At 42.6% G+C, this 19,779-nt stretch overlaps 2 protein-coding genes across 3 annotated transcripts; one reads left to right on the forward strand and one right to left on the reverse strand.

Moving 5' to 3' along the window:
- Positions 1 to 6,023: 6,023 nt before the first annotated feature.
- On the reverse strand, positions 6,024 to 10,106 carry ssr2 (signal sequence receptor, beta). Of its 2 annotated transcripts, none has more exons than XM_028597636.1 (6): positions 10,000 to 10,106; positions 9,291 to 9,466; positions 7,902 to 8,000; positions 7,246 to 7,354; positions 7,073 to 7,150; positions 6,024 to 6,500 (listed from the first exon to the last, which is right to left on the reverse strand). In XM_028597636.1, the coding sequence occupies exons 1-6, from the start codon at positions 10,000 to 10,002 to the stop codon at positions 6,390 to 6,392; spliced, it is 576 nt and encodes a 191-aa protein (XP_028453437.1). In that variant the 5' UTR covers positions 10,003 to 10,106; the 3' UTR covers positions 6,024 to 6,389. The 2 variants fall into 2 exon arrangements, with proteins under 2 accessions (XP_028453437.1, XP_028453438.1); XM_028597637.1 differs by having other exon boundaries at positions 10,006 to 10,103.
- A 3,485-nt stretch (positions 10,107 to 13,591) lies between these two features.
- On the forward strand, positions 13,592 to 18,797 carry LOC114567788 (sclerostin domain-containing protein 1). Its single transcript, XM_028596893.1, has 2 exons — positions 13,592 to 13,796; positions 17,637 to 18,797. Exons 1-2 carry the CDS (start codon positions 13,592 to 13,594, stop codon positions 18,056 to 18,058), a joined length of 627 nt encoding a protein of 208 aa, XP_028452694.1. The 3' UTR covers positions 18,059 to 18,797.
- Positions 18,798 to 19,779: the final 982 nt, after the last annotated feature.

Consider the following 19,779-nt stretch of genomic DNA (forward strand, 5'->3'; position numbering starts at 1 on the left):
CGTAGGTATATGTAAGGAGATAACATGGACACAGGCTAATTATTGCTAACTAAAATGCTAGTTAACATTAGTAATTAAACTTAAACAGGCAATGTAAGTCCAAACTGCCTGTGAACTTCTCCTGTACTATACAGTAATTCCTCTACTATGAGACAGTAAGTCGAGTGGTTATGACACAATCGTTAGCCTATTTTTACAAAAAAACGTCTGCTACGGAGCCATAACGTGAGTTACAAGGTAATGGAGCCTTTTATACATTGTTGTGTTTCTTTAGAAATAAACAATGGACAAATAAAGCCTTTTATACGCTTCAGATGTAAAATTATTTGCTGTCAAAGTGACGTCAAAATGAATGGCAGTCAATGACTTGACTTGATGTGAGCTTAGCAGTACTCACAAATGTATTGCAAGCGGCAGTCATTTGTTGCTCTCTTGGTGAAACAGCTCCCTGTTTGGGTGACAGACGAGGACTGATAAACTCAGCCACGTATATCATCGGAGAAAACCCTGCTGACATGTTGTGTCGCTTGCATTAGTTGAAAAAAAAATAAAACACTTCACCACCTTCTCTCGCTTTTTGTATTTTCAGCTAACCATCCAGAAGCTCCAGCACCCTGTCAGGCTGTGGTTTCACTGCTCAACATCATCTCTTTGCTCCGTCTATCCTCATTCCTCAACTGGTGAACTGTTGAAATGTGCCTCTTGTACTTTGTTTTTAGCCCTCTCTTAACTTTTCAGCTGTCTTCTAATAGCAATTGTTCATTGTATGTTCTCTGTTTAAGGATGTTGTTTGTCTGATTTCACTCTCCATTGTACTTCTGTATCAACTCTGTTCTTTAGCAGAGTTCAACAAGAGAGAAGAAAGCTTGACTTCATGCATTTGTGTCCATGACTCTTTTTGTTCTACATAGTATGTGTGTGTGTGTGTGTGTGTGTGTGTGTGTGTTTGTTTGGGGGGGAGTTGTTACTAATTGAAATAAAGGGTTCATTTAATGGACTTGTGTTAGTAAAAATGGTTGGGAGCCTGAGGTGATCTCCATCTTGCAGAGTGCTTGGAAAACATGCAGAGATGCCAGGCAACTTCTTGGGGCCCCAGGCCGTTAGGGGGCCACCGAGGGCTAACTAACTTCACTCTGCAGCAATGTCTCAAAATGCTGCTATCACAGTGACGCATCTCTGTACTCTGAAAAACTTCAGGCTATCTCAGTTGTATGGGGATGCCATATGTAATGTAACGTTACATAATGCAGGTAAATGTAAATTTCAGGAAAAGTAAGTTGGGTCAGACGCTTTGCAGATTTCAAGCGACAAAATACAGTTGGAGGTAATAAAATTCATATTACAAATAATATTATTAAGATGCGCTGTTGCCATGCCTGTATCTAAAAACGTGTGTATCTGGAGCCTAGCTCTGTGTAGCTCTATTACTGTGTCGGACACAAATATGGCGGTGGGCATGTCGGCAGTGACGTCTTCGGTACCCATGAATGGTGAATCTTTGATGATAGCCAATATTCTGAATTGAAAGTTACAGGAAAATGAAATCTATCCTTATTTAGGTGAAAAAATAATAAAAAAAGAGGATGAGGAGAAAGCAAGACAGTGGTAGGTAGAGCAGATAATGAAGATTAAGTTGTGCAACAGAAACTCCAGGGGAATACAGCTGCAGCCTGGAGGGTGGGGGGGGTCCCCCTCCTTCTCTCTCCTCTCCTCTCTTTCCTCCCCTCGTCCCCTTCATCTCTCTCCTCTCTATTTCCTCCCCTCATCCCCTCCTTTTCTCTCCTCTATTTCCTCCCCTCGTCCCCTCCTCTCCTATCCTCTCTTTCCTCTTCTCGTCCCCTCCTTCTCTATCCTCCTCTATAACCTCCCCTCAACCCCTCCTTCTCTCTTCTCCACTATTTCCTCCCCTCGGCCCTTTCTTCTCTCTCCTCTATTCCCCTCCTTTTCTCTCCTCTCCTCTCTTTCCTCCCCCCCGTCCCCTTCATCTCTCTCCTCTCCTCTATTTCCTCCCCTCGTCCCCTCCTTCTCTCTCCTCTATTTCCTCCCCTCGTCCCCTCCTTCTCTCTCCTCTATTTCCTCCCCTCCTCTCTCATCCTCTCTTTCCTCCTCTCATCCCCTCCTTCTCTATCCTCCTCTATAACCTCCCCTCAAACCCTCCTTCTGTCTTCTCCACTATTTCCTCCTCTCGTCCCCTCCTTCTCTTTCCTCTCCTTTTTCCTCCACTCGTCCCCTCCTTCTATTTCCTCTCCTCTCTTTACTCCTCTCGTCCCCTCCTTCTCTATCCTCCTCTATAACATCCCCTCAAACCCTCCTTCTGTCTTCTCCACTATTTCCTCCTCTCGTCCCCTACTTCTCTTTCCTCTCCTTTTCCCTCCACTCGTCCCCTCCTTCTATTTCCTCTCCTCTCTTTACTCCTCTCGTCCCCTCCTTCTCTTTCCACTTCTATTTCCTCCCCTTGTCCCCTCCTTCTCTCACCTCCTCTCTTTCCTCCTCTCATCCCCTCCTCTCTTCTCCTCTATAACCTCTTCTCGTCCCCTCCTTCTCTCTTCTCACTATTTCCTCCCCTCGTCCCCTCCTTCTCTCTCCTCTATTCCCTATTCTATTAAAAGTATACTATAGTAGGCTACACTGTGAAAATACTTGGTAAAAGTCCTGCATTTAAATGTAACTTAAAACAGGCTAACTCAGGTTTAAGAGACAGGAACAGTTTTAATTGATTAAATCTCATGCATCGACGTAAAAGCGATGTAGAGTTTGGAACATAATGGTGATGAACCAGGCCCGGCGCCAGGACAAAATGACTAAGGGGACATGTAAAAATTGCGAAGGGGCTAAAATTTTGTGGGTTAATTTACCCAGGCATTATCCCCCAAAATGCTTAATAATTCAAACGTAGGGCTATTTTTCAAAATTAAATTTTTTTTTTATGATTAACATGTTTATTCTTATTTAAAACAAACAAAACACAAATCATACAACTCACAGCATGAGCACATCACCTCCCCGTATGGCCTATTCTTTTATTTGGCGGAGGAGTTGCTGGTTCTGATACGTCAGGTGGGCCGCCAGTGCAGTCTGCCTAAATGGCTTCAAACTCCCGAGTCACCCCTGAGCTTCTCCACGCAATCCAAAGCACTTTTAACAACGATCGCTCCAGTGTAGAAGTCTGTTTTTCCATCCTGCAACACCTTGTTAGGAGGGTCTAGAAGGGTGAGGATTTTGTGGACCATAACCACAGTGAACCTGAAGTGGGGCTCTTGCACTGCTTTTAGGAAGCCCTGCAGCAACTCTAACTTTGGAGCGCATGCCACTGCTGTCAATCTCCGCAATGAACTGCCTGCCAGCCTCATAGGTGTTCACGATCACTGACACGGTGCCAAGGTTACCGGTCCACCTTTGATCTAATAGTCTTTTCAGGCGTTTCTTTGCAGCCACAGTTGGCTTTTCCATGAACCTATAAAGCATGTCACTCACATAACAAAAAGCCTGCAGCGTTCTCCGATGACATAGCATCAACAACCACCAGATGTAACGGATGGTTGAAGGAATGAACATTTGTCTTTCTACCTGCAGTATTTGCTGGACACCTCCTCTTTTCCCCGAAATCACACTTGCACCACCGTAGCACTGACCGTTGCTAAGCCAGCCTTTGTCAGCTCAGAGAGGATCAGGTTTGTCAGACTTAAAGTGCTCATATTATGCTCATTTTCAAGGTTCATAATTGTATTTAGAGGTTATATCAGAATAGGTTTACTTGGTTTAATTTTCAAAAACACCATATTTTTCTTGTACTGCACATTGCTGCAGCTCTTCTTTTCACCCTGTGTGTTGAGCTCTCTCTTTTAGCTACAGAGTGAGACATCTCACTTCTGTCCCATCTTTGTTGGGAGTCGCACATGAGCAGTAGCTAGGTAAGGACTACTAGCCAGTCAGAAGCAGAGTATGAGGGCGTGCCCTGACAGTACCTAGGTAAGGACTACTAGCCAGTCAGAAGCAGAGTATGAGGGCGTGCCCTGTCAGTACCTAGGTAAGGACTACTAGCCAGTCAGGAGCAGAGTATGAGGGTGTGCCACGCTAGCAGCTAGGCGAGCATTATAATGTGTGTTACAATTGACCACGTTTGTCTCTGAAGTAAAGGCTGGACTATAGTAGAGCTGTTTGGAGCAGTTGGTGAACAGTGTTTTCTGTTGGAGATGGTAAGTCCCTTTGGGGAGGACTTTGGGCTTTTTCACTTTGTAAACCTATAACATGCAAAAAAAGATAATAAAAGACAAAATAAATGAAGGGAAAAAGCCAAAAAGCATAACATGAGCACTTTAAGGCATCACAGTGCTTCGTACTGGCAATTATGAGCAGTCTCTCGCAAGTCTCATTATTGCTATCTAAATCATGGACTGCAATTGCCACATTCTCACAACCTGTTGGATCCTTGGTCCCATACACGTTCAAGGTGTACCAGCTGTCTCCTACTTCTTTTACTATTTCACTGGTCACGGTCTTATTTATAAACCCTATCATTTCATTTTGAATGTCATGTGTAGGCTATGCGGCCTTTGTCGGGATAGTGCTGAATGTTTTTGCTAAGGCTGGGTTTTTCCTCAGTGTATAGCCTACTCCCATCATTGACATAAACAGCCCACTTTCCCCGTCTTCTCTTGACTCCACAGCATCTAACGTCCCACTGAGCGGTTGCTGGCGTGTCACAAGTAACTGAATTACGTCCACGATCGCATTTAAATACATGCGATTCCTCGCCAATTGCCTCTCGTTAGCAACCGGGGTGAAGTCAGTTTAATGTCTGACATTCGTCGGTTTTCGTGGAGGTTACCTTCAATAGCTGTGTGTCAATAATTCAATTTCCCCCAGTTTCAGGGTATGTTGGAGAACTTATTGAGACAGACGTTTCACAGTTTTAGTTAACTCCAAATCACCATAAAATGACGATGCAGTTTAGAGTGAAAAGAACTGAATGTCGCCCGTCACTACTGAGGTAGTTAGGGACTGTTGTAAAATTGCAACACTACTCATTTTAATCTTTAATAACTTTTTAGTTTTTCAACATATAAATCTCAAACCACTTCCATAATAGAAAGTTGCAGTCCTTAAACATTTCACACTTCTGAGTTAGTAGAAAGAAACTTTTCAAATAGAAAAATGCAGGAAATGTTTTTTGCACATTTCAAGATTGTAATTTTAACAGGTTTTTCATTTCTGATTTGATGTCAAGATATTGACATCAAACCACCTGTAATATTTCTACATATATTCTCTCAACTTGTGAAAGAATATCCTTTGAAAATACCATATCAATATCGCTGAACTGTTGTCTATAAAATGTGTATTTAAACATCATTTTAATAGGTTTTTAATTTATGAATATATTGACATCAAATCACCTGTAATATGTCTCAGACATCCTCTCACAACTTTCACAGCTGTTAGGTTGTGTTGAAGTCTATGGCCGACATATTTTCACATGTAAATCTGTAAAATGTTTATTTCAACTAAAACTAGAGTTGTTATTGCTAGACAAGTGGAAAGACGACCCAAAACAGCTTTTCAGTTTTATCTAGTTACTTTGAATGAAGTGTATTTCACGATGCTAAAATTACTTTTTATTTACATAGAGTCTGGTGGGTTTAGCAAACGCAATTTTGCGGATGTTTTTACGTTTAACTAAAGGATCTTACTCTTTAAGAGAAAAGTCGACCTCCTTAGAAATCCACTCCGTACTGTCATCAAACAATATTAACCTGAGCATGTCAGTGTCAAAACAAGCTAATTTGGGAAGGTACTGGACCGACGTCAAAGATTGTTTAGTCACTTAGACAAAAACATAGGAAAATAGGGTCCAGGTGGAAAAAAAAAAAAAAAAATGGTAGTTACACCAGGCTGCCTTGTTCTCTGCTAATGCTCGATGATTTGTTGATTGATTCGGCCACGTTTACACATCAGCCAATAACCTTAAAATCTGTTCTCGTGGTTCCATGGAATGTCAGGTTACAGAAACTAACAGACACAGCTTTAGAAAAACCCAGCTCGTTTTTATTCATTCATCTTGACGTTCAACACCTGGCTATAAACTTCAAATCTGAATTCAGTTCCATAATTACAAAACCACAAAACCCTCAACAGGAGTAATTGTTCTGTCACATGAACCCTCTGCAGATGTGAAGGATGGGCCAAGCCATGGTCACGGGGAGAAACACACGGTACTGATGCTGCTTCTGCTCTTCTTCCTGAATCACGCTGCCTGTTTGATCAAATCACAACCCTGTTCCTTGGTCACTGTACTTTCAACCCCAATATGGGTTATTAAGCTTTTCAGAGATCCTGTGGCCCCCTTATCCACCCACCCAACCCCACCACCCCACCTGATGAATCCCAGCTCAGTTCTTCTTGGTCTTCGGCGAGTCGTACTTCCTCTTGCTGGAGTACCAGAGGAGCAGCGGGATGCCGATGGAGGGCAGGGTCATCACGCCGAACGCAGCCCAGTCCAGCTACAACAGACACACATGGGACATTTCATTTTATTATCCATGCTCGGTGTGCAATGGGGGTCTAAAGTTTAGCAGAGAAAAATCACTAACGATCAAGGTTCTAATGTGCCAGTTCTGGAACGTGTTGATTCCACGCTGCCTGCCATTGTAGAGGTCTGTGCAGTACTTAATGCAGCTGGCGGCCACACCACATACTGAGTGTTACTTTGGATTTGGACAAACAACTTATTTTCATACGTTTATGTTCTTACGCTGAGTTTTAAACTCTGCTACTGGTCTGCAAAAGGCAGACTAGTGAACATCAACCTGGGTTTAACCCTGGTGGAGCCATTTGTAATTTAGTTATTTGAACAGGGACAGTGCACAAAAAACCGCCTGTAGTTCCTGGGCAGGTATATGGCACATTAAAATACAGAAAAAGTATTTATAATATACAATACAGATACATGAAGTCATACAAATCTACAGACATTATTGTCCCCCTATCCCACCCCCATAAACACACAGTAATTTACTACATCAATTCACCCCTTTCGGTGTGAGAGGGGTATTACAGTGAGTGGAACGCTTACATAGTGGGGGGAGAAGCGGCGGTCAAACTCGCGCTGAGCCAGAATGCCTCCCTGGCCGGGGGCGCTGGTGTAGCCAACCTGCAGGAGGGGGGACACACAGACACACACCTGGTTCAGCTTCACCGCACCACACACTTTAACTGCTTCCAGCATCAAGATCAAGGGCTTTTTACCACGACTTGTCCTCCCTCCTGGGCCAGGTAGCTGACAGAGGCAGAGGTGAAGTTGAAGTAGCCGGCCTTCAGGGGGCGCAGCACCACTGTGTGAGACACGTTGCTGGCTCTGGAAGTTCAACAGTTAAATCTGACAACTGGAAAATGATCAATGAGTCCATGCATGCATATCTGAAACCAATTCAAAACGGGAGGAAAAAAAAAAACTCATGACCTGAGCATCTCTCTAGAATTTTAGTTGTTACATCAGAGGGATATGTTCTGTGTGCTAACATGTTTTGCTGTATTCACGCGTGTGCTCTGTGTTCATACACACTCAGCGTTTTGACTGCTCCGATCTCGGCCACATGAACACACCTTTACCTGCCAAGCTTTGAATAACTCTCCCCGTCCCCATCAGTTCTACTGTGTTGTAGGTTCAGCAGTCTGGGATGTTGACAAATCATTTCAACTTTTTCACCCCGTGCTCAGTACCCCCTGTTTTTCATCTGTGACAGTGAATCACAGCAGTGTTTGACAAGAGAGTGAATCGGTGTCAGCGTGGAGCCCATTCTCCCACTAAACTCCATTAGTGACTCCATCCTACAGCAGCAGCAACAACAACAACAACCGCAGGCTGAGAGGACCGATAACAAGACATTTCAGTTCAAGGATACGGTGCAATCCTGTCCCATTTGACATTCAACATTCCTGACACGATTCCAAAGTCTTCAGGGGGGAAAGAATCATCCGACAGCTCCACCTCCAGAGCAGCACTGTAGAGACAGAGAGAGAAGACATGTCATTTAGCTGACCCTTTTACCCAAAGTGACAACATTAAGCACATTCAACCATGAAGGTCCAAACTCCGGCCGCAAGAATCAAGTCAAAGTACATAAAAAGAATCAGATGTAAGCACAATGGTTAAGTGCTGTTTTTTTTTTTCTTAGCCAATAGAGAAGAGATGCGTTTTTATTTTGCTGCTTGAAAGATGTGTAGACATTCAGCTGTCCTGATGTCAATAGGGAGTTCGTCCCATCATTTAGGAGCCAGCCATTCATACAACTCTATATTAATCTGTTTATCTAAATTATACCGTATGACCAATGTTTCCAGAACACACCCAGATAAATAACCCAGTACAATAGCAGCTATAGTACTATATATTTGTCACATTCTGCTAACATTCCACATTTCCAACTGCTGAGGGATGGCTGGGATTTCCAGCCAGTCAGGAACCAGGGTTTCCTGACTGGCCCGTACTGGACAAACACAAGCATCTCTAGCATCTAGCAACACAATGTGTCCCCAACATTCAGCTCCCTATCAGCTACGAACAACTCTGAAAGAAGTGGACCCTCCCCTTGACTCGACGTGCCAGCTGTGCCAGCTGTGTGCTGCTGCAGACAGTCAGACCCATTGGCTACATGGTGTCAGAACTGTGGCGAAAAGTTGAGACCAACTCAACTTTTGTAGAAACTCCACCCTGCGTCCCGCTGCAGTGGGCAGTCATGTGCGCGTACATCAGACTTGTCGGTGTGTTTTGAGTCGGTGTGGGGAACAGGAAACAACACTGCCTCTATCTCTGCCACAAGACAGTTTTAAAAACACCAAACACAAGCACTGAACTGCCCAGGAGTCTACGGAATAGCGGAACGTTTTCTGCAAGAACAAAGCACTCGCTAGGTATCGCTCGTCTCTTTTCCTTCCCTCTCTCCTGTGAAATAAAGATGCCTTCGAGTGCGGTCGGAAACGTCATGATCCATAAACGATCTGACAGAAAACAGTAACTGTGAATTTACTTGTACTTTTTTTGGTGCTGCTGATGTCGGCACAGTCCAAGGAGAACATTATTGCAGAAAAACAGGTTTCCCGCGACGTCTCACTATTATTGTGTACGCGTGTGTTGCCGCGACGTCTCAGCCTTTACTGTTGTTTTAATCACAGTTTATAATATCAACACACACACACACACAGAGACACAGAGAGAGAGAGAGAGAGAGAGAGAGAGAGAGAGAGAGAGAGAGAGAGAAAGAGAGAGACTGGAGCCGAGCACTGAGCCTGACCTGGAGCCCACGTTGTAGAGGTTGTACTGCAGGGTGAGGTCTCGGCCCTCCACAGCGTAGCGGTTCAGCAGGGACTTGGAGGCCAGCAGGCGGGCTCCCTCTTCTCCGGAGCCCAGGCCCAACACAGCCAGGAGCAGAAACACGGGCAGCACCATCTTCATCATCATCATCATCATCTGCAGAGGAGACAGCACATCTGACAGCTCACATACTCGCTAGCTCAGTGCAGCCATCTGGCTGTGAACTTAACAAGGCTCCATCTCTACTTTAATGAAGCTAGCAGCATTTACAGAAACTACATGTTTATGGAACAAATCACTGAATATGTCCCCGGCTAACAGTTAGCTGTAAAGCTGTAAACCGACCAGAGGTTTCCGGATAGTTTTTAATCAAAGCTTTATTTTACAAATTGTTCTAAAATGTTGACAGCATTCCTCAATAGATGAATTCATGCGTTTGACATTTGTAGCTCACTCTAACGTCAAAGTGCTCGACACTGTTCCAGACGCTTACGTGGACAAGCCGAGATATATCGTTAATGTTAGCGCTATGTGACGTTAGCTAGCTCCCAGAGACAGAGCTAACGCTACACTAAACGACAGCGTCTACATCATTCAAACTGAGCCAGTCCTGTTTATGTATCTCATTCTAAAATACCAAGTCAGAATTGACTGCAGTTTGTACAGTTAAAAGAAATAAAGGAACAGACCATTACCGTCCACTGCTGCTCTTCCAATCTCCGATATTGAGAAGGACTGAACGCGCATGCTCAGAAGGGTAAAGCTGCTGTTTGCATGACGTGTCCCCTACGTCCATGCGTGTACCGAGCAGCGCAGCGCCCCTGGTGGCTGGGGGTGGTGTTTCCTCTGACTGCAGGGGAAGTCCCTCCCCTTCCGGTTGATGACCACAAACATTTTAGAGGTTTATTCCATCCTAATACTACTTTCTGTCCAACTACTCGTAGTTTTAAAGGTTTATTTCACCCAAATACTAGGCCTACTTTATGTCTTCCAATTTGGTTTCTAAGAGTTGCATGTTGGGCAACTTTTAATTAATCTAATTTATTTGGAAACAACAATAACAATATATTAAACAGATTCCACACTGCGCACCCCACCCCCCATCAAAGAGAAGAAGAAATATGTTTTTTTTCCGTTGGTGCTGATGGCCGAGTGAGCATGCGACACAAACAGCGGAGGATGACAGAACCTCAATGCTCCCTGGGAGAGAGAAACCGAGACAGAGCGAGAGATAGAAATGACATTTTATCTACGTTTGACTTTTCCTGACCCTTCAGTATTGAAACCCCAAATGTGAAGTAGGTAACTACTAGGCTACCTACCAACTGAATGCCAGGTTAAAAGAAATATTGGTAACACTTGCATTCACTAGCACTTCTAAATTAAGATATTAACTAATATTATTAAATAGTTTATAAAGATTCCATGGCATTGTGTAATGTTACTCTTACCTGCAATGATAAACTGGCCCAGAGAGGAAGACCTTCTCAGCATCCTGAAGAGATGCATTCTGCAACACAGCCAGGCCATACATGATGGCAGAGCAGAAGAAAATGGTTCATTAATAACATAATTTAAATATACCATTAAACCCACACTGAAGACGGTTAGGCTACTGGTTAACTGACAGATAGTGCTACCTAATGACTTATTATAGTCACTGAGTCAACAAATAATATAAGACACCTGGTTGGGCTTACTAAAATAGGTATACGGTTTCAAAAAGCAGCTGGGAGTTGGCTTGACTCGACTGTGGTTATAACTCCACCTTCAAACCCCCCACAACTGATCCACAATGCAGCTGTTAAGGTGGCGCAGTGGTCCAGTGTGCACCCGGTGCCACGAGGGGGCAAAATGGGGGCTTTGCCCCCTCAGTTGTAGTTTCTGCCCCCTTGTTTCAACATCATACATCCATAAAATGTACAAACACAACAACGCTTACTATTAGGCTACAAGTTCTACTTGGCGTCTATGGGGTCTTTCAACTACTAACAACAATGTAATCTCATCTGCGGCGATATTTGACACAGAGAGCGATCGCTCCAGTCGTCCTCTCACTTCATTAATAAGTCTATGACTTTACCCCTTAAGGCTCTGACACACCAACCTGATGGCCGACCATCGGCAGAAAAGGCAGTCAGACTGATCATTCGGCTCCCCAAGCTCCAAAAAGTGCCACCATTCAACTGGAAAAAAAGTCATAGAACCATTCCAATGACTCCGAAGCTGTTGAGTTAAGGTAAATTAAGCTAAAAAACTTGCACTTGCGAGTGCTGACTCTGTTGCGACAGCGCGGGTAAAGCCTGGGTGAAGTTGTTCATTTTAGCCTACTTTATGAAAAACAGGGTTCTGCACCATGCAGGAACAGCTAGCCAGGGTTCTGTACCATGCAGGAACAGATGCCAGGGTCCTGCACCATGCAGGAACAGCTGGCCAGGGTCTTTATAGCTACCATCGGGATTTAAAAGTTAAAGAGAAAGGTGATGGCTTCCACTGCATATTGGGACTTCGAAAGAAAGAAAGAAGAGAAGATAGGAAGAACAAGATTATAAGGGACAAAAATGCAAGAAAGAAATAAGTTCAATAATAGTGGGCACAAATAGATTTGGCAATGTAAGTCAAATACCAGCCGCTATCTACCCATCCATTCATTGTGTATTGTGTCACAATATTAAACCAGCTCTATATATTGCTCATAATCAAACTTAAAACAAACATGAAATGAAAAGGCCACTTGTGCACCAGAGGGATCCAGTGTCCACACAGCCATGTGGTGCTTATCTGTGCTTTCTTTATTCTTGGCAAGCCAACAAAGAAATCACAGCTTGTCCTGCCATAGAGCCTCCAGGTGTATGCTGGTTGATTTAAACATGAACTATATTATCGATGAATGTATAAAAAGCCACTCAGCAAGAATACTTTAATGGTAAACCCAAGATATTTGGTGCAGCCGATTCAACAGATTAATATATCAGTAATAGTGTTTACCAAACTGAACCATATCCAGCCACTAGGTGGAGACAAAAAACCTTCTTCAGGTACAGTACAGTTCCCCTTGACATCCAGTTTGAAAGAGTCCGTAGCTTGCTGGACATGTGAGGAAGATGAAGGGACTCTATGTAGCCTACTGTGGACAATCCAACAACTGAGTCACTGTTATACTGATGGTACAGGCCTGAAGTCTGTATTCTGTCTAAAACCTAACATTGTTTTATTATATTAAACTTATTATGATCTGTTTGAAGGACTGGACAAAGACAGCAATAATTATTGAACATTTTAAGAACCGGAATTCCCTCGAAAAGCTTCCTTTTCATGACTGGGCGACAAATGTTACTGCGTGTGAAAGAATGTCACATAGGCTGAGGAACAGAACGATATGGTCTTGAGTGGCACATGTTATGTTATGTTTCACATAACAAATGTTATTACTGTATATATTTTGTCTTAAAACTAACCACGTATGGGTCACCCCTACTCGTATGTCGTACCGTATAGTTTAGTGAAACATATGTATGTTGAGCCTCTGTTATAACATTTATTAATAATCTTTGTTTTTTTCATCCTGTTTTATCCTGTTTTATATAGCAGATGTTAATAGTGTTTATCTTATGTCCTGTTATTGTAATTTATATCTGCCAATTGGGACTACAGATGGAAATTAGCCTTTGGGCTATAATCTGGCACTTTTACGTGTACATGTTCATTAAATGTGCATTGTCCTTAAATAAAGAAATAATAAAATGTGTTTCTTTCTTTTAGAAATGTCAGAGATAAGATGGAGTCATGGAGGCACATATGTCAAAATATGTCTGAAAATGATAATACAGATTTAGGCTACATTTTAATCAGGAGCAGTAACATTGCGTTCTCCATATAGGCTCCAGAGCTGAAGCATCCGTCAAGCATCCTATGGTTTACTGATGCGCTAAACACAGTGCGCAGGCGCAATAGGACTTGTTACTGAGAACTGTAGAGCAGCAGAAGGGCGTGCTGCTGCTGTCAGGTGTGCGGGGCTCCTCCCGGGTATAAAGCACAGCTGCCGCACATCAGTCAGAACACTGTCCCTGACAGTAGCTCTCAGATCAGATCAGATCAGGTGGAACACTGTCGGTCGCTGACAGAAGCTCTCAGATCAGTTTAGATTAGATCAGGTGGAATCCCCTCCCCCCCCCCACCCCCTCCCCGGTTTGTCACTGACAGCAGCTCTCAGATCAGTTTAGATCAGATCAGATCAGGTGGCCCCCCTGTCTGTCCCTGACAGCAGCTCTCAGATCAGTCATGCTCCGTCCTGCCAGCAGACTCCAGCCGCTCGCGCTCCTTGCGCTCCTGCTGCTGCTGAGCACGCGCGGCTCAGCTGTTCACAACGCCGCCACAGAGTCCGGACACACTAAACCGGCCCAGGACACTCAGGACGAGCCGGCGGAGGAGGACTCGAACCGGCCGAGGCACGGCGGGAGGCGGCTGGGGGACGCGGTGCGGAACGGTGAGTACGCATGCGCAGTTACAGCACTTTAACATTGGCCTGAGCGCATGATTTGTCTTGCTCACTAAAGCTTGACGCATATTGTTTCAAAGTGATGGGTCGATTATGTTATTGTTTCTCAGGGCGGTGGTGTGTGGCAGGAGTAGCAGCTGGAGTTTCCTCTTTAGATTTTTTTTTTTTTTAGATTTTTTAGATAGTTTTTTCTTTAGAAATCAACTTTGTTCTAAATTTTAAATTTTTGAAATAGGCCTAGCCATATGAGCTGAGTCATATGATTAACATGACCCACATAATTACAGCTAGCATCAGGATTTAAAAGTTAGAGAGAAAGGTAATGGCTTCCACTGCATATTGGGACTTCAGAAGAAAGAAAGAAAGAAAGAAAGAAAGAAAGAAAGAAAGAAAGAAGATAGGACAAACAAGAGCATAAGGGACAAAAACGCAAGAAAGAAAAGAATAAATGGATTTTGCAATGTAAGTCATATACCAGCTGCTATCTACCCATCCATTCATTGTGTAACTTGTGTATTAAACTAGCTCTGTATATTGTTCATAATCAAACTTAAAACAAACATGAAATGAAAAGGCCACTGGTGCAAAATTTGGTATCGATCAGATACCAAGTAAATAAAGGGCCAGTATCGCTTATAACGATACTTTTTAATAATTAAGAGCATCATCAAATTGCTAAATCTGAATTAATTTTCATGACCTTTAAGTGGTTTTGTGATTTTTTTCCTTTGGATTATTAATTAATTAAAACCCAGGACTGGATTTGTATAAATGTGCTGCGTTACCACTGTATCTTACAGCCTTTTTACAAATTATAGAAGGAGGTAGGATCCGTACAGATATAGATCTTTAAAACCTCTTTGAGACCTTTCTGTTTAACCAGAAACAAGTCTGAGGTCGCTAGTGCTAAATCCACCAGACTCCATTTAAAAAAGGAATAATATGTGTATAATATACGTGTATAGAGTCAACATATTTTCACATGTAAATTGGTAAATTTGTGTTTATTTCAACCAAAACTACCCTACTAACCAAAACGGTTTTTGATAGTTTTATTTAGTTTCTGTTGACTTTGTCAGAGTCTGGTGGGTTTAGCGAATGCAATTTTGCGGATGTTATTATGTTTCAAAAAGGATCTTACTCTTTAACAAAAAGATCGACCTCCTTAGAAATCCTTTCCATAAGGTTGTCAGACACTTAGAATATTAATCTGAGTCTGTCAGCGGCAAAACGAGCACTTTTGTGAAGGTAAATACCAGCTGCACAATTGCCCTGTTAACAGTGTTGGGCAAGTTACTTTCAAAATGTAATACATTATAGATTACTAGTTACTGTCATTTGAGAGTAATTAGTTACATTACAATATTACTGTCTCTGAATTGTAATGCGTTACACTACTTTTGCATTACTTTTGAGTTACTTTCACCAAAATAATAGCGGAAGTTTGACTTGGCAGCTAGCTTGTGAATTTCAATTTGTTTTTTTTCCTGTGAACAAATGCTTTGCGGTGTTGGGAAATTCTTAAAAAATGTTGCATTAAAATGCGTTGTAACTCGCGTTACTGAGATTGTAACGGGTAACAATATTACCGAAATTTAATTAGTAATGCGTTATATTACTGCGTTACAGCAAAAAGGAATACATTACTGTAATTGCGTTACTTTTGTAATGCGTTACTCCCAACACTGCCTGTTAACTTACATTGTAGCTTGTTTTGCCGCTGCCGCTGCCGACTGCAGCGATCTCGCTTAAAACTGGACCAATGTCAAAGATTGTTGTTCAGTCACACACAATACATAGGGAAATAGGGTCCAGGTTGAAAAAAACGGTAGTTACCCTTTAAGGACCTGTCTAATCCGTTGTGCCAACGGTTCAATGATAATCGTGAATAGAAGTGGACTTATTGGGCAGCCTTGTCTTGTGGATCTCTCAAACCGAAAGCAATCAGTGAGCTCTTTATTAATATTTTAACTCATGGCCCATCTCTAACAACCTAATGATTGTTCGATTAAACCCCACATTCTCCATGAAATTGAATAAGAATTTACATTCAACCGAATCAAAAGCCAATTCAGCATCTAGGCCTATCAGCATAGCCCGTATTTTGTTTTGATAAATATGTCTCACAGTGCAGATCCACCTGGCTGTAAGACGCTTCTGTCACGCCGCGCTCCACTATATTCCTATTGTGACGTCAAGCCAATCAGCTGCCGGTCAAGGGCGTGGAGCATCAACCATGGATGTATTAAATCGCAACACCACGCTTCAGTCGTGTTGCCAAAGTGGATCTGCACTGTAATGATTTGTAAAGTTCTTCTAATGTTATCAGGACTTTGATGTAATCGGACAAATCATGTTTGGTCCATATTGATATTTCAGGTAGATTTTTTTATCAAGTCTTTTGGCAATGATTAAACAAAAAGTAATTCAGGTTTAGCATGCTAATTGGTCTTTATCTTGCACACTCTCCCTTAGGTGTAACTGAAATGTTCCCTTCTTTCCATGAGGCTGGAGTTCCCCCCTCTGTCAGGACCCAGTTGAATGTTTTTAGGTGTCAGGGCTTCTTTGAGACTTTTGTACCACTCGAAAGTGAAACCTCCTGTGCCCAGAGATTTATTAGCTTTTAATCTGGTTATAGCCAAATACATGATTTCTTCTCTGTGAGATTAGTGCTTTATTTTGGTCTTCTGTAAGTAGGGGTGGGAATCACCAGAGGCCTCACAATACAATATAATCACGATCCTTATGTCACGATACCATATTATTGCGATTTTAAACAAATTGCAATATTCACAAATTTTTCCCAATTTCAAATGATGTCCCCAAAAGGAAACTTTGTTAGCATCTGTGTTATCTAAAAAGATACATTGTTCACTTCAATTTTATTGCTGCAAAATGGGATTGTCAAGCAGACAAACTGACCAACACAATTGGCGTCTGTGTATCGATACAGTATTGCCATGGAAAATATTGCAATACCATGCTGTACACATTTTTCCCCCCACCACTATCTCTAGGGGTTGGCAACTGTAATGATTTGAGTGGTGTCTCCATTTTCTGGTCATTGTCGACTCGGTGGTTCTCCTTAGTTTTGGGGTCCTTTATCTTATATATCGTGTTATCTGCCTGTTGTTTCTAAATTTTATTTCTTGGGATCCATTGACTTCTGACTTAGTTTTTTAAGATCCATTGTTCCAGTGTGACACTTTTTGCACTCTGCTGCTATCCATTCCAAATAATAAAAAGTAATCAATTCTTAAGTATGTTGAATGTGGAGATGTAGAGAACGTATAGTCTTTACCTGGTGGATTTAGGTGCAATCATGTAAACCGAAGCATTGAGAACTTTGTAAGCATACAGACAGTTTATAAAAAAAGACCGTTCACGTATACATGCGGGGGCCATCTTGAGCTATGTTACTGGTTACTGGTTGCACGGCGTTCGTCATTCGACTGGTCACATGTAGGGACCCTCATTATGCTACTGTGGAAGTGTGGTGCTATTTTGAGCCTTGTTAGTGGTATAGAAATAGCTATTTCTTTTTACTTTACCCTTGACCCGACAACTAGCTTTATACGCTAATTAGAACTGGTCACATTCGATTAGCATGAAAAAAAAAACATATCTAAGAGAACGGTCGACTCGGTACACATATGTGTTATTAACCCCTAGGTTCATTTTGCGCCGGATTTGTCCTGTAACCCATAATTACAATGGCTACCAAACAGTTCAGATAGGATCTGTAAGTTACAGTAAGAGATTTCTGTAATACGGCCTGTAAACAGATGGAGGAGCATTCGTATATCTAACTGAGTTTTCATGTCTCAGGCACAGAGCAGAGCCAGGTGGGCTGCAGGGAGCTGAGGTCCACCAAGTACATCTCCGACGGCCAGTGCACCAGCGTCAACCCTATCAAGGAGCTGGTGTGTGCTGGGGAGTGTCTGCCGTCCCACCTGCTGCCCAACTGGATTGGGGCTTACACTGGGAGGCACTGGAGCCGCCCCGACTCCCAGGAGTGGCGCTGCGTCATTGACCGGACCAGGAGCCAGCGGATCCGGCTGCAGTGCCAGGATGGCAGCTCCAGGACCTACAAGATCACGGTGGTGACCTCCTGCAAGTGCAAGCGCTACTCCAGACAGCAGAATGACTCAGGACACAAGGACACATCTGTCCACAGTGGGAAAGAGAAGAAACATCCGAGGAAGGCCGCACTGCCTGAGGAGACGGCCGCGAGGCAGTCCGACAACTAACAAATATTTAAGAGCCCGACCAGATAGAGGTCAAAGTCAGTAGTGTGTGGTTTGTCTCCAAACGTAGATTATTGCAACATAGAAAACAGTTTTAGTTCAAAACACAGTTTAATAGGAAGAAATACAGATATTTGCTTTTTTCAGAATCGTGTGTGGGTAAGGTACCAACCTGGAGTCAGGATATGGTTAGCCTAGCTTAGCATATAATCTGCAGGGGGAAACAGCTTGCCCAGCTCTGTCCAAACTTTAAAAATACACATACCTATATAAACACCTCGAAAGCTCACTGACTAACATGTTATATATCTTGTTTGTTTATTCTGAATACAATCACAAATGTAAAAATGACAATATGGTTTTAGAGGGAGTCATGCGCTCATGGTTCATTTGGTGCTCTACCTCGCTTAAACTACTCGCTCTTGCATTTGTTCTGAATCTGCCCCTATGAGACACTAATACTGTGGGCATCCAACATGGCCACTGTGGGGGGGATGGGCGAGATGCCCAAACACAGCAGGCAGTGTTAGCGAGTCTTATGCTGGATGTAGTTCTGTGCAACAGGGCAGATAGTTCATGTAAAAATAATAAAAAACCAGAATCAATTATTATCATAGTTTAAGGCTCAACAGATGTTGGATTGTAGACTTGTAAAACATAATGTTGCCATAATTAATAAAAGTTCCAAATGTGAAGTTAGACTTATACAATAGTAGTATGAATGTAATGTACAATATTTGCAGGGTACAGTTTTATGGGTTTTTTAGTGTGAATAGTATGTAATTTATTTTTGTACCAGAACAATTGAAGTTCTTTTTTTTATATTTTTGTTGTTGAAATAAATAATAATGAATGAAAAAGGAAATTGTTTACAACGTTGTGTTTGGGACATAATGCTGCAGGCGGACAGGAACTCCGTGACAACAGAGGCATTAGTCAGAGATGAAACAGAGGCCAGACTTTGTTTAATTGTGAAGGGGATCCCTTCCCCTCGGGGCGCCTGGGGCTTGTTCCAGCTGCCGCAGCATGTTAACACGCGTTATTGTTCCACGTCTCCGTTGATGTTTTTTCTCTCTAAAGGCTGTGGGCTGAGGGACGCAGTGAATAGAATAACCTGCTCTGGATGACAACAGGATGTTTAACTTGTCTTACCTGCAGAGGGAAAATAATTGGTGTGCCTTTTGTGGATAGTATCCTGTGGGTAGAGACCGAGGTAAAGTGTAGGAATGTTAATTAGCAGCTGGGGAAACATTACAGCAAGATGTGTATGGTTCGTTGGCAGAAAAAAAAAATGCTAAAGGTGAAAATAAATACATTTATCCAAATACTTTTGTCTTAAAGCTTTCCTTCTGCTTCAAATGGAAACATTGAGCATGGCGGCTATAGTTCTACTGTAGTTTTAATAGTGTGTGACGTTGAACTAGCTGAACAAGCTGATACCATTGACATTACAATATGAAGTAACAGCATTAGCATTTATTTGGAGTTTTTACCCACCAACCCCTGAGGAAAATATCTGTCTCTTTAGCTGCTCACTAGTTTCTAACTCTGTGTGTGTGTGTGTGTGTGTGTGTGTGTGTGTGTGTGTGTGTGTGTGTGTGTGTGTGTGTGTGTGTGTGTGTGTGTGTGCGCGCACGCGTGCATTCGTGTGGCGTGCACGTGTGTGCCAGGTTGATGAGAGTAGAAAGCTAATTGACAATAAAAAGCTCCATGAAGCTGAAAGG

The sequence above is a fragment of the Perca flavescens genome, chromosome 14 (assembly GCF_004354835.1).
Source record: "Perca flavescens isolate YP-PL-M2 chromosome 14, PFLA_1.0, whole genome shotgun sequence".
Taxonomy (NCBI): Eukaryota; Metazoa; Chordata; class Actinopteri; order Perciformes; family Percidae; genus Perca; species Perca flavescens.

Bases quoted from the DNA above. Each gene is read 5' to 3' on its own strand.
- LOC114567788 (XM_028596893.1), top strand. From the start codon at position 13,592: ATGCTCCGTCCTGCCAGCAGACTCCAGCCGCTCGCGCTCCTTGCGCTC. The intron at 13,797-17,636 runs GTGAGTACGCAT...TTCATGTCTCAG, and splicing joins GGGGGACGCGGTGCGGAACG to GCACAGAGCAGAGCCAGGTG.
- ssr2 (XM_028597636.1), bottom strand. The intron at 8,001-9,290 runs GTCAGGCTCAGT...CTGTCTCTACAG, and splicing joins CTCTACAACGTGGGCTCCAG to TGCTGCTCTGGAGGTGGAGC. The intron at 7,151-7,245 runs GTAAAAAGCCCT...CCCCTCCTGCAG, and splicing joins AGGAGGGAGGACAAGTCGTG to GTTGGCTACACCAGCGCCCC.